This window comes from Pseudorasbora parva, chromosome 3, assembly GCF_024679245.1.
Source record: "Pseudorasbora parva isolate DD20220531a chromosome 3, ASM2467924v1, whole genome shotgun sequence".
Lineage (NCBI taxonomy): Eukaryota > Metazoa > Chordata > Actinopteri > Cypriniformes > Gobionidae > Pseudorasbora > Pseudorasbora parva.
In genome coordinates this window covers 26,366,148-26,380,420 of record NC_090174.1, presented here as the reverse complement: position 1 = coordinate 26,380,420, position 14,273 = coordinate 26,366,148, and the positions used below count along the sequence as shown (strand labels likewise).

The window sequence follows — 14,273 nt, the reverse complement described above, 5'->3', positions numbered from 1 at the left end:
AAGCTCAGTTACAATTATAGCTCCTAGCACAGCTAGACTGGAAGAGGTGAGCATACTTAAAATCAAAGACCTGTGAAGTTGAGAAGAATGGGATGCTACAAACAAAGGTACAAGCATTTAACTTGTGTTCAAATATTAGTTGACATTAATATTTAGTTCTCATTTTCCAGGAACCAGCTGAAAAATATTTGGACTGATATGTCTATAAGCAGCATCCAAATGTAGGAAATGATAACATCTGCTTTTGAGGAACATATAAATGATGAAGTATTCAGAATTCATCGCCTCTAAAAAGGATGAGAACGCTTCATCATTACTATACTTCAGTGCTCTTGCAGCCTCAAGGAGACACTTTCAGAAAACAAGTTCATCCCCTCAGGGAGAGAAAAAAAAAACACACACACAAGAACTTTTTCTCCTAGATTGCAATGATTCAATAGTGAGCATATTAGATAATTTTGCTTCTCAGGTTTTTCTCAAGATGATCCTCTAGAGATTCAGATGAGATTTGTGTCCTAAACTGGGACATTTTTTCTTTTTTTCCAAAGTATCTGACATATCCACATCTTTTATATATATATATATTCATTCTGCGCATCAACAATTGATTATTTGTATTCGTCCTATCGAATTAAAGAAACCTATAATGACACAAAACTGTATCTCTCAATCTATGAAAGAATGACTAAGCCATAAGATTTCCCTTCTTCCCTTCGAATGCACATTATTTCTACATGTGTGCCAGATGGATGATCAGACTTTGTTTTTTCCTGCATCAGAAAGCTATCCAAAAGTATATTGGAAGCATTTAAAAATAGGGTGTATAAGTTATTAACAACATATGACTCAATATTATATAAATCTAATTTCATGCCAAAATACATTTATTTATTTATTTTTTAATGATTATAATGAGAGTGAACATGACATCATCGGACATTATCTTTAGGATGGTATACAGCAGTTGTGGCTGCTCTGAATAATGTCGAAATCCAGGTGATGCGAATCTCCCTATAAAAGAAGCAGGCAGGAAACCTGTCCATTCCCACAATGACAGCACATTTGAATCCGAAGGGATATGCATCACTCTCATGTCTACTATAGAAGAAAACATTCTCTGTGACTGGAGATCGATAAGAACAAGGAGATACATCCACTGAGCTCTGGTAAATGGATCTCTAGTCCATCCAGCATGACAACTGATCAGTCTCCTTCTAGACTATATCTCAAAATACTGATGTAATATGGCAAGCTCCACAAACAGTGATCCTTTAAAACTAACTAGTATTATAGGGATGTGAATGGGATGTGAATTATAGGGGATATTTTCTATAAAACTGGTATCACTAGCGGGGGGCTTTTCAAATCGCTAATTTTAAACCAAAAGTCAAGTGGAAATTAACTGAAAACGTGCACGAGTGGATATTGTGAATGAATGCCCATGCAGATTTGCTCATTTTACAGTTTAGAATTAGCACCAATTCAGGGCCGAGTTGGTTAAATTTTATTTTTATTAGCCTATTATTGTTAATGAAAAACACAAAAAGAAATCAGCACAATGACAAACTCACTTAATTAAATAGGCGCTTTTGCATTTAGCTCTGAAACCAAATCTTCTGCGATCATCTTGTCTGTCAGGTCTTCGCTCTTGTGATGAATTATATCAGACTCCTGCTCTGTTATGCTGTGCCTCTCAAGGCTCAAACTGTATCGAGCAGATATGTTCAGTTTTTAATTTGATTAATTTGTGTCTGTTCTCTAACCGAAACTAACTGATTTTAGTACTATACAAATCAAAACAACTTTGGGGGTGGTGCCGCGATGTAATCTGTGTTTCATATGAAAACTGGTAATATCGCCAACACTGACTATAGCAGCAAGCCAAACTAGTATGTATTTTTATTTTATTTTATTAGGATTTATATTTTAATCACTTTTAAGTAATCCATTAATGAATAGTACCCCTTTTTGGCACAGTTTTTCACTTTTCACTTTACTACACTTTACTAACTATTCATCAAATAACCATACTGTATTCTTAGAGTGACTAGCATCATTTAGTCACTAGTGTCTATTCCATTTCTTGTCATCTCAATAACGACAAGTAACTATTCCATGGTTAACTGGTAACAAATTGCAAATATTCATTTTACATTATTTCAGTTATGATCTGTGATTCAGTCATTAGGTATTACTGACAATAACATTCAAACTGTAGCTGGTACCTGTCTTTTTTCAAGCCACACTCATATTTACATACTAGTCTTATTAACATACAAAAACGAAGCTGGAATAGACACTAGTAATGTGGGATAATGACTAGCAGCAAATGATAAGTACAGTCATCAACTAATGATGAAATGATGTGTCAATCAGTCAGTCAATTTAATGTATTTATTAGTGTGTAGAATAATACATAAGCATAGTGAATAGTATCACTGTTGATGGGCTACTAAAGGGATAGTTCACCCAAAAATTAAGTTTGTAATTTACAACTAATTGTTGTTCCAAACCTCTTTGAGTTTCTTTCTTCTGAAAAACACAACCAGACAATTGACGGGAGCCATTGATTTCCATAGTATTTTGTCCTACCATGGGTCACCCAAGTCAATGGCTCCCGTCAGTTGTCTGGTTAACAACATTATTTAAAATACAAATACCTACTTTTGTGTTCAACAGAAGAAAGAAACTTTTTTGAACAACATGAGGGTGAGTAGCCTAAGTTTTTGGGGTGAACTATCCCTTTAACACTAAGGACTAATTAATGAAAAGAAAAAAAGAAAGAAAAAAAGATGGCTAGTCTCTACTGGATTACCTGAATCATTAAAATAAATCATAAACTGTTACCATAAAATAGAAACATGTTCGTTTTTAAGGATTAAATGTTAAAATAGCTTGCCATATATGTAACAACCGTGGGAGTATGATCATGAAAGCCATGGCAGCCTGTCAATGGGATACCTTGAAAATAATGTCTCTCCTACTACCTTCATCTGGCCAAAAAAAAAAAGAAAAAAAAAGAAAGAAAGAAAGAAGAGTCGAAGAAAAACAAAAACAGAATGAACTATAATGAATGGCATTTCAAATATCCGCATCATATGGCTATAGTTACTGCAAATTAATCATTCATTCTGTGCTTAATAATTTCAGATCATGTTTGAGAAGTACAGTAATAATTTTGCTTTAAACGAGCCTTTTAAGGACATTATGTGACATTGCTGAATGATAACGGTTGCTATTTTGCTTTGTCTCTCTGGAATTGAAAGTTAAACAACATCACTCAAAAAAAAAAAAAACATGGATCCTGCGCTTTGCCACTCACCTTTGACGAGATGCGGGACAGCGAGGTGCACGCAGAGGGCGATGGAGACGAGCAACGGTCCCATCCTCACCGAACAGCAGCTACGAGTTCCAAGGTTACAAACGTCCAACGTTCCTACGTTTACAACTTCTTTCTTCCGCTGAGTTGCACGCAAAGGGTCTCTACTAAGTATCTCCCTGGACAGGTGTCAGTTAAGTCCGCGTTTTTCTCCGAGGAAGGGTCAGCGGAGATGAAATAAGTGATCCTCTCAGGAGTTCCTCTTGCCCTTCTGCTGCAGTGGCACGCGGCGAGATAACGGAGAGACTCCTCGCGGGTCCTGATCAAACGGTGATTGCGCGCGGCAGACGGTCAGTGTAGCGCTCGAGCAGCGGCGCTGTCTTACTGATAAAGACGAGCCTCGCTCCTCCCCAGCAGCCCTGGAGCCTCCAATACACAGAACGAAAGGGCGAAATCCAAATGGGTGGGACACTGTCAGTGTATTTCACTTCGCACCGGGAAAGACGCTCTTTTTGTTCTGATGTAGAACAGGTACAGTGGCTTAACTGTCCGGGTCTTCCTGCTGAGCACAGATTTATCACACACACTATCTTCTCTCTATCTGTAGGTGAGATAGTGGGATGGCCCTGTAGAGGGGAGACCAGGGATTGCTGTAACAATTTTGCATATATATATATATATATATATATATATATATATATATATATATATATATATATATATATATATATATATATATGATCGTAGCATAATTATCTGTGCCAATTAAAATCTATTGCACTACAAATTACTTCATGAGCTGGGTGTGCTGTTACAATAAACAGTCGAAAACATTTGAATGCGTTACCCTACTGTTATTATGCCATGTCCCATCACACTACCCAAACATTTATTTATTTTTTTATAAAAAAGTTTAATTCCAAAATGTAAATGGTATCAAATAGTAACATTTTAATTTAAAAGCAGAGTCAAATAAGTATAGAAGCTAACAACTCAAAGGATTGGAATATTTCCAGACTTAAATATAAAAGTTGAATTATATTTCAAACACTTCCCCTTGGTTTCACAGACAAGGCTTAAGCCTATAGTCTCAGACTAAAATGCATGTTTGATGCATTTTAACTGAAAGCAACTTGCACTGACATTTCTGAAAAAAGTGTAACATCTATTGTTTTGTCTCAAGATGCACACCAGTAATGTTTTCTTCTAACGCATGTTTAAAAAAGCTACTTAAATTAAGCTACTTAAACTAATTGGACTAAGGCCTAAGCCGTGGCTTAATCTAAGCCGTCTCTGAAATTGGATCGAAACAATCAAATTCATAAATATTACATCCTTTTAAAATGATTAAAAACAGTAGTGGCTCCTAACCGTAAATTTAGATTGGACAGATGCTGGGTCTTAGTGCTACTTTATGATAAACATTTAAGCTTCATATTCTGATCGCTGAACACATGCAGAGTTTCGGCAGAGGTCTAATGTCCTTGTGTTATTCAGTCTGAGGGGGGCGCTCTAATGTTGATTGACAGGTTTTTAGTACACACAACACAGGCATAGAATGCTATGTAGCATTTATTGTTACAAGTTGCAGAGGAATTACAGTGAGGAAAAAAAAGTTATGTATATTCTCAGAACACATAACATAAAACAAACACACCAGAACTATAAACTAAACTATTTATACGTTCATTAATTTGATATACAAATATCATATACACATATGAAGCAGGCTGATATTGTTTCGGACTTGAGCGAGATTTATGCAAAGTAACGAAAATAAACAGGCAGCCAGAAATCTGCCCCAATGGCTCAGTATTATTTTCACTACAAAGTTACACTGTAAAATTGTGGGGCGCTGAACTGGGGAGGACTCTACACCGCTTAGTATGCATGCACTAAATTACATTTTTGTCCTTAATACAATTTTATTTAAAATAGTCTAGAAAATCTGTAAAATTATATATTGCTGTATTGTGAACAGTGTCACAAATTATTATTCAGTATATATAAAGGTCTATGTTTTGCATGAATATCTTGGTGGGATATCGCCCCACCTACCTTAACTGATGAACCACAGCTGATAAAACATGTATGTTGACGTATGCATAGATGGCTCATTCGAGCTCTAGGAAGCATGAGAGGGCAAACAGATTCCAGGGTGTGGTGGTGACATTACCCCCGGAGCCAAAGGGGTTGGTTGAGGGATGAAGCAAAGCTGAAGTCTGTGGCACAGGCAGAGCTACAGCTAACTAAAGCGGAACTGAAGGAATTAGGAAGACACAGGAGGAGACATAGGTGGTGGAGCCAAGGAGCCATTGTCGAGCTGACTGGTCTACAGGTCAAGGTGGAGATCCTAGATGAAGCTGGTTGACTATCCAGGGTTGGGCTGATGCGAATCAACATGATATAAGGCAGGGCTGAAGGACTGATCAGACATGCAATTCAAGAACGTCCCTTTTTGCCGACATGGAACAGGCCGAGGAGGTGGAAGTGGGAGGCAGCAGGGGAGGATCAACGTAGGGGACTCGTAGTTTGTTGATAGAGAATTGAGAGTGACTAGGATCAGTGGAGGAGGAAGTGACAGGGAACAGAAGGAAACCAAGACATCTAGAATCTCAGTCTGAAGAACCCTGAAACTCTCTGATGCAGATGGACTACGATGATCATTTAGTTCCTCATCCAACTCCACCAAGACTCCCACCAACCCATTCTCACTCCCAAGGCATCAAAATCCGAAGCATGGTCAAGTGCCTTCTATGTCACATTGAAAACGCTAAAGGTACCCCATGGCGTCATTTTTCGACACGCTGGGTGCTCCATTCATTTCGATAAGAAAACTTTGGCGTCATACACACACACACTGGGTATGGGAATGTTATCGTCATGGTGAAATTTATTGGTTTATAATTTTGCCATTACGACATGTTGGAGTGTGATTATCAATTTAATCAGCAAGCATAATTTCATTTACATTTATTTTATTTACACTATTTAGACACGTTTTAACATGTAACCCAACCCCACCCCATCCCTAAACCTACCCATTTGTGTGAACATGATATAAAACACAGGATATAACATACTGTACGACTGCATCCACGAGTTATTCAAAAAAAGTTAATTACAAGTAATTAAATGTAAATTTCAAATATTGCCACACGTTACGTCAGATTTCATAGTGAAATTGCATTGGCTCTCGTATGTCTTGTGACCAATTGCGTCATTACGTCAGCATTGATTGTAAAATGTCATTGGCTCTCCTGTGTCTTGTGACCGATTGTGTCATGCTCAAGAGTCGTTTGAATCATTTGAATGAGGTATTAATGAGTTCGTTCACCGGGCAGCAGGATCATTATTTCAGCGATTAAAACATCAAGATCAACCTTGTTCTTCACATGAAGACATCGTATGACTTCAGAAGACTTGGAATGCAACATGAGTTAATACTTTTATACTGTTTTGGTCCGTTTTTGCTATAAATACTTGTGACTGTACATTTATTTGCCTGTTATGTGTTTTATATTGTTTAGATGTGGGTAGGTTTAGGGTAGGAGTTGGGTTAGTTGCTCCAAAATATAAAATAGCCTTTAAATATTAATAAAACCATGTCTGCTTTTACAAACCCAAATAATTAAATGTGTCTGTGTCTCATTGAATGGAGCACCCAGCGCATCGAAAAATGACGCCAAGGGGTACCTTTAGCGTCTTCATTGTGACACGGAAGGCACTTGACCATGCTTAGGATTTCGATGCCTTGGGAGTGAGAACAGGTTGCTCCCACAGGTACGAAAGTACAACCGAGCACACAGTCTTGCTCAGACTGCTTTGGCTCCCAGACGGCAGGCATTAGCTCTCGCTAGGGGTCAGTGCCGGACATCAGCAGGCTCTGGGTTTTTGGTGGGTATGGGCTTAGTGCAGATGATCGAGGAGATCGTGATAAGAGTGAACTGAAGGGACAATAGCCGAGTGGCGGTGTTGTCGTCATCACCATGATGAGCCACACTGCCACAGCACACTGTTCAAATATTGTGTCAGCACCACGCCAGAGTCTCCTGCAGGCAACAGTGGACTGATGTTGTTCAGAAGCCGGTCATCCCACATGGTCAGATGGCAACACATTAAAAATTCCACACAGTTCTAAATATCCTGGCTATCCTGAAATAAAAAGTGCAAAGGAAAGCTTCAGTTCCAAGGAAAACTGCCGCTGGAATCATCTTTCAGGGTCTGACTTTTCTGTAATGATACTAGGGAGAGGTAATGTCAAAGCAGTTGCAAAAAATTTCAGACCCCTTTAAAAGTGAACCGAGCCGAGATCATCTCTGGAGGTGGTCTGGGTACGGTTCGATCTCATCTTATGGAACGGTTCGCTAAAAACACGCAGTCTGAACACAAATCGCTCTGGGCTTACTTGATTTTTCTGTTTGCAAATTCCAAAGTAGTTTAGTCATCAGATGCCTCTATACAAATCGGCTGTTCATTATGGCTGATTCTTCTGACTAATCTCTACAAATTATTTGTTCACAACATACACTTGTTTATTGCAATTTGAACCGCTTCTGAACTGTGTGAGAGAGACGCGGCTGCGCACCTTGCCAGTTTAAAATTGTTACGAGTGCCTAAGCGCATGCACTTAAGCCAGTTGTCACTGCGTGTGTACTAAACGGAATCTTTAGCATCTTATTGCATTTATTTTAAAGTGTTAAAAACACACAAGTTTCACATAAACAGGTGGTTTTGTCTTAAGTGAATGTAAACATCTGCATTACGAGCCTAATATAAGAATCAGTGGAGTACATCAGAGCCTACAGTGAAGAATATTCAGTTTTATTTATTTTTTCATGTGATTATCCCATTTCTTAATTGAATGCTGCTTTTAGGCATATCTATACTTTACCTGGAAAATTAAAAGCAGTTTATTTAATTTACGTCTTTCTTTTATTATATTGTCTATTTTTTTGTATGCTGATGTTATTAGAATCAGCCACAATGAACAGCTGATTTGTACGGAGGCATCTAATGACCAAGCTACATTGGAATTCGCAAACAGAAAAATCAAGTAAGCCCAGAGCGGTTTGTGTTGCGTGACTTTAGCGAACCGTACCATAAGATGAGATCGAACTGTACCCAGACCACTACCCAAGATGGTCTCGGCTCAGGTCGCTTTAAAAGGGTCGAAAGAGATTGTTTGGAGTGTTTACATATGGGTCAAAAATCACGGAACCACGCTCAGACCACTGACAAGGACCAAGTTTTAAAACACCGTCACAGTCTTTAAAACAAGGCATTCAGGTTGTTGTTCACAGATAAAGTCTTCCACAGTCACTGAAACTTAGTACACAATGCTTCTCAAGTTTTCCCTGGTACGGTTCAGAATCAAACAAAAACTTAACCTGTGTCCATTTGGAGACTCAAACATCATAACAGGAAACATTCAGTGAGTTTTTTTGTTCAGAACATTCAGTTCTGGGCTTGCAGACAAGCACAGTAAGTATTCCTTTTACAGTCTTCAGAGCCAGAATAATCTTTGTTTCAGCATTACGTTCCACAGACTGAACAAGCATCAGGTGCAGATCGTTAAGCCTTGATTATACTTTCGTCTGGTTCCAAACCATGAGTCTGCGAACGCTCCTTCCCAAATTAAGAGGTATTTGGAAGTTTGGAAGATCCCGCTGTTCCCTTTCAGTCAGTCACTTCGACATACGTCAGAAGGACCGACAAATTGGGATCACTTCTGGGAGCCCTATCAGCTTAGAAAACTTGCATATCGCGTGCCTTGCATATCGCACCCTGCCCCCGTGGCGCGGGTATAAAGCAGAAGCGATCGCCACGCACTGTTGTCATTCACTTCGGAGCCGACGGCGTTGATGAAGCATCTGACTGCCTGTCATTCAGCGAGAGAGAGAGAGAGAGAGAGAGAGAGAGAGAGAGAGAGAGAGAGAGAGAGAGAGAGAGAGAGAGAGAGAGAGAGAGAGAGAGAGAGAGAGAGAAAGTGTGTGCCGGGGGAAATCGCTCGTGTTGGCCAGAAAGCACAAAACAGCGCGACCACGATCTCACTGCTGCTGAGAGAGTTGCTGTTTTAACAGCAAAAGAGAAACTGAGCAATTTGCACTACACACACACACACAACACACAGTTGGTTCGGAGGGCGTGTTCCATACTGGTGAGCACAGATACAGGCTGCACTATTCTCCTGTATTTCTGCCGCGGTCGATCCCTGGGTGCTTCAGCACTAAAAGAGCAGATTTCCTCACAAAAAGAGTTACATGGGTGACGTTACGTCTTTTTCAAGATGGCATTCCACCCGTGCGTTTCTGGATGCGGTCGTTCCCTGTCACCTGCTGATGGTCACAAACCCTGTATCACATGTCTGGGCTTAGAGCACGCTGAGGCGTAGTTTGTGGATAGCTCATATTCTCACTGTGTGAACATGACTATCTCTGTGCTTAGGTCGAGGCTCACCTACCTCCGGGAGGGTGGAGTCTCCCTACCCATAGCTCGATTTAGGTCTATTCCTGCCCAGCAGAATAGGCCTACTTTGACAGATGGTTAGGGTGACCTGAGGATTACGTTTAGGGCAAACCCACCGAGCGATCCTCCGCGGGACCCTATTCCCTCACAAGCACCGCAACCGGTGGTGCTTCCGGAGGATTCCATCGGCCCCTCTCATGGGCGTCCGATGGTGTCCTTTGAGGCACCCACGGACAAACAGATGTCGATCGCTGCATCGGAGGGGGAGTTTCAATCCTCGGAGGATGAAGATTCGGCTGTACTGCCTCCCTCTGGGAGAGTGGCAAAGGTCGAGTCGGACCCTGAATTGACGGCTATGCTTTCCCGGGTCGGCGAAAAGATTGGGCTTGAGTGGACCCCTCTGCCACATCCTGAACCTTCTAGGTTGGATGATTGGTTTCTCGGGGTGGGCCGTGCTGGTTCTCAGCATCCCGCCCCGGTGCTTTTCTTCCCGGAGGTGCATGAGGAGCTTATGAGGTCGTGGAAAACACCATTTAGCGCCAGAGGGAGACCTGGTGGCTCCTCCCTCCTCACTACCCTTGAAGACGGGCAAGCCAGGGGGTATGAAGGTCTCCCAGTCCAACTGGCGTGGGGAGCCGAAGCTCCCATGCAAGGCCTGTAGAGTCTCTTCTGGTCTGACCGCGAGGGCCTAAAGGTCTTGTGGCCAGGCTGCGTCCACCCTGCATGCCATGCCGTTGCTTCAGGTGCACCAGGCCCAGGCACTCATGGACATGCACGAGTGTAGTCCTGGCCCAGAGCTCCTCCGGGAGGAGGACCTCAACCTGGCCGAAATGAGGGAGACCGATAAGACCCTGTTCCTGGTCAGCTGGGTTGTTTGGCGACGCGGTCGAAAGCTTTGCCCAGCAGTTCTCGGCCACCCAGAAGCAGACGGAGGCTATCCAGCACATCCTGCCCCGGCGGTCCGCTGCTGCCTCCACCCCAGGTTAAATCCGCCTCGCCCTCCCTCTATACCCTCTTGGGACCTGTCTCTTGTGCTGAACACACTGCAGAGACCTCCCTTTGAGCCTTTGCAGTCAGTGGAGTTAAAAATCCTGTCTCTAAAGACGGTACTCCTGACTGCATTGGTCTCCATCAAGAGGGTAGGGGACCTGCAGGCATTTTCTTCACAGCTCTTCATCTGTTACGGAGGCCAGCAGAAGGGAAAGTCTGTCTCTAAGCAGAGGATGGCCCACTGGATAGTGGATGCCATCGTCTTGGCGTATGAATCCCAAGACGTGCCCTGCCCACTCGGGATCAGAGCCCACTCCACCAGGGGTGTAGCCTCGTCCTGGGTGCTGGCTTGTGGCGCCTCGCTGACAGATATTTGTAGAGCTGCGGGCTGGGCGACATCCAACACGTTCGCTAGGTTCTATAGCTTACATGTAGAGCCGGTATCTTCCTGTGGACTCACTTCTCATAGTCGGTAGCACCGGAGTGCCCGTTCTAGTGTCGGCTTGCTGCACCACTCCCTTCCTCATGGAACGGATATGTGCACTTATATACTCCAGTCGAGTTCCCCAGTATGGCGAACCCTGTTGAGTCCTCCGCAACCCGCGGCAGTCAGACGCGGCGGAGCGTCTGATGCCTGGTCTAACACTCATATGCATTGGTGGAACTTGTGTTAGGCTGGGTGGTGGTGGTGGTTGGCTTGTGTTAGGCTGTGTTCTATATGTTGTGACCCCCACGGCAGTCCCATATGTGTATTTTCCACGGTACGGCTCCCTATGGCGAGCCAGTGTCTGCCATCTCAGTGCGGTGTTGTCCCCCACCTAAAGAGGGCTGGGGCCACCCCTGGGACTTCCGTATGTTGTACTGCCCACGGCCAGTCCATACGTACTCTCCACATGCCAACTCCCTCTGGGGTAATGTGGCTTCCGCAGCGCCCCCCGGGCATAGTGCCCGTGAAAAACAACAGTGAAAAACAACAGTGCATGGCGATCGCTTCCACTTTATACCCGTGCAGCGGGGGCGGGGTGCGATATGCAAAGCACGCATGCCAATGTTCATTGGCCCATTTTCTATATCTCAAAGCTGATAGGGGATCCCAGAAGTGATCCCAATTTGTTGTTCCTTCCGACGTACGTCTCCGTTCTCTCCTTCAAGGAACGAGGGTTACATACGTAACCGAGACGTTTTACTGTTCTTTGAAACAACAGGGGCGACTTGGTATAATTGTTCACTAAAACACCAGGAAGCAGCAGAGAGAAGAAAGGTAAACACGTGACAATGTTTTGTAATATTTTGTAAAGGCTCATTTTGTAAATATAAGCAATTAATTTGGACAAGCATAAAATGGGTGTCTGATGGAAAAGACATAGCCTACTCTGCCAGAATTGACTCAAAGTTTTGCAACTTTGGAAGTGGAGCCGTGCACAAATGTAAAAAAAAAAATTGCTAGATATATGAGGATGACACTTTTTCTAGAACTATAATACGAAATTTCTAGAACTATAATTTCAATAAAAAAAAAATAATATATTTCTGGTACATATAAAAATGCATTGTTAAATATAAAATGAAGGGGGAAAGTGTGTGTGTGTGTGTGTGTGTGTGTGTGTGTGTGTGTGTTGTGTGTGTGTGTGTGTGTGTGTGTAAAATGTGCCACTGTGCAGACTTTGTGGGTCCACTTGAAGTGTTTACTGGAAAATATTACAACCATTCTCAATCTAGAGAAAAGATTGTGGCGTTACCACACACTCTGTTTTTTCTAGTATTAATCTCTTTTTAATGGGTTAAGTGTACTTATTGAGCTTCGTAATTCCATTAATTTTAATGGATGCACGTTTGTGCAGTATCTCTCTTTTGAATACTTCAGTCATTGACAGACTGTGGAGTACTTTAATCCCAAATTAAAATATAAAATAATATAAAGCAAACCCGAGCTGTCAATTTACCACAATACATTATACCCTTCATTAGCTTAAAAGTAGCAAAATCCTTATGCTGGCTGGTTCAACTGTGGATGGAGTTGAATACTTATCCGACGTGGTCTACAAAATTTGACTGCCAGTCCCTAGTGATTTGATATGACGTTTAATTAATTACACACAATAAAGTGGAGCATCTCCATACACAGCTGGTTACCAGCATTCATAAATTCATACAAACCCTTTCCTAATCCTCTGAGGGGTAGAGGCGTATTGCTTTTTCTATGTAACAGGCATGAAGAGCACCTCTACAGGTTGTATCACCTACATGTAAGACACATAAATGCTGAAAACTGAATATAGTTACAGAGCTCTGTGCATTTAATCTAAAATAGCTGTGCCATATGAGCAAGAATGCAGGAATATAAATTATTCAGTTGCAGCAAGGTGTACCATTTACCTTACATCCAAGTATATCAGGATTCATAACACTCAAAAAAGAAAAAAAAGAAAACATTTTTTTGTTAAAATCATTTATGCCCATAAATGTAAAAAATGTAATCATTAATGTAACAAAATGATTAATGTAAGTGTATAAACTTTGGATTTACAAAAAACTGACCATTTTACTTCAATTGTGCTACTCCCAAACCTAGATTTTTGATCCTTTTAAATAAATAAATAAATAAAGTAAAAAATATTTGCTTTCCTATAGTTCAGCCAAAAATGAAAATTCTGTAATTAATTACTCACATTCATTTAGTTCCAAAACATTCATCTTCAGAACACAAATGAAAATCTTTTTGATGAAATATGAAAGCTTTCTGTCCCTCCATTGACAGAAACCTTGTCATTTCAAAAAGTTCATAAAGAGATCATAAAACTAATCCATATGAATTGAGCGGTTTAGTCCATATTTGTCCAAAGAGACTCGATCGCTTTATATGATGAACAGATTGTATTTAGGCTTTTATTAAGATGGAATGCCCCTTGACTAAATGCTAGTGGGGCATACAGTAACTTAAGACACTGTCTGCTCCAACCGGCCCCTGATTTGTGAGTTAATTAATATTTATAAAAGCCTAAATTCAGTGTTGGGCAAGCTACTTGGTAAATGTAGTGAGCTAAGCTACCAGTTACTCTATATTAAGTTAAGCTTAACTACACTGAAGCTTCAACTCAGCTCAAAGAACAGTAGCAAAATAATTAAGACCTGCTCCAAACAGTACCAACATGGCAACAAAACGTGTGTGTGTGTATTCTATCTGCCAAACACATTTAATACGTTTCATTCATTCATATCAAGAGGTTGCCAGGCTGAACCCCCATGCTTTTAACAAGAGGTGTTTATTCAAGCGACACAATAGATTATTTTCAAAACTTGCATTGAAAAGACGGTTTCTCTTCTCACCACGCGGACAATGTGCGTAAGCGTGTGCGTAAGCGTGTGCAACAGCGAATTGAGCGCTCAGGAAAAAACGTCAACTAGTTAACGTTTTAACATTTAAAGGTTTAAACGTCGACCGTCAACCCATCTTTCCGCACTCACTGCCAAAGGAGTACTTTGAAAGGCTCGCGCG

The 14,273-nt window shown here is 41.4% G+C and overlaps 1 protein-coding gene across 1 annotated transcript in view; it reads right to left on the bottom strand.

Moving 5' to 3' along the window:
• The window catches only part of edil3a (EGF-like repeats and discoidin I-like domains 3a), a 296,332-nt gene extending 292,447 nt beyond the window's left edge, over positions 1 to 3,885 (bottom strand). The window contains 1 exon segment of the mRNA XM_067438243.1: positions 3,323 to 3,885. Within this exon segment, the coding sequence (XP_067294344.1) occupies positions 3,323 to 3,386 (64 nt within the window). The 5' untranslated portion in view covers positions 3,387 to 3,885.
• Positions 3,886 to 14,273: the final 10,388 nt, after the last annotated feature.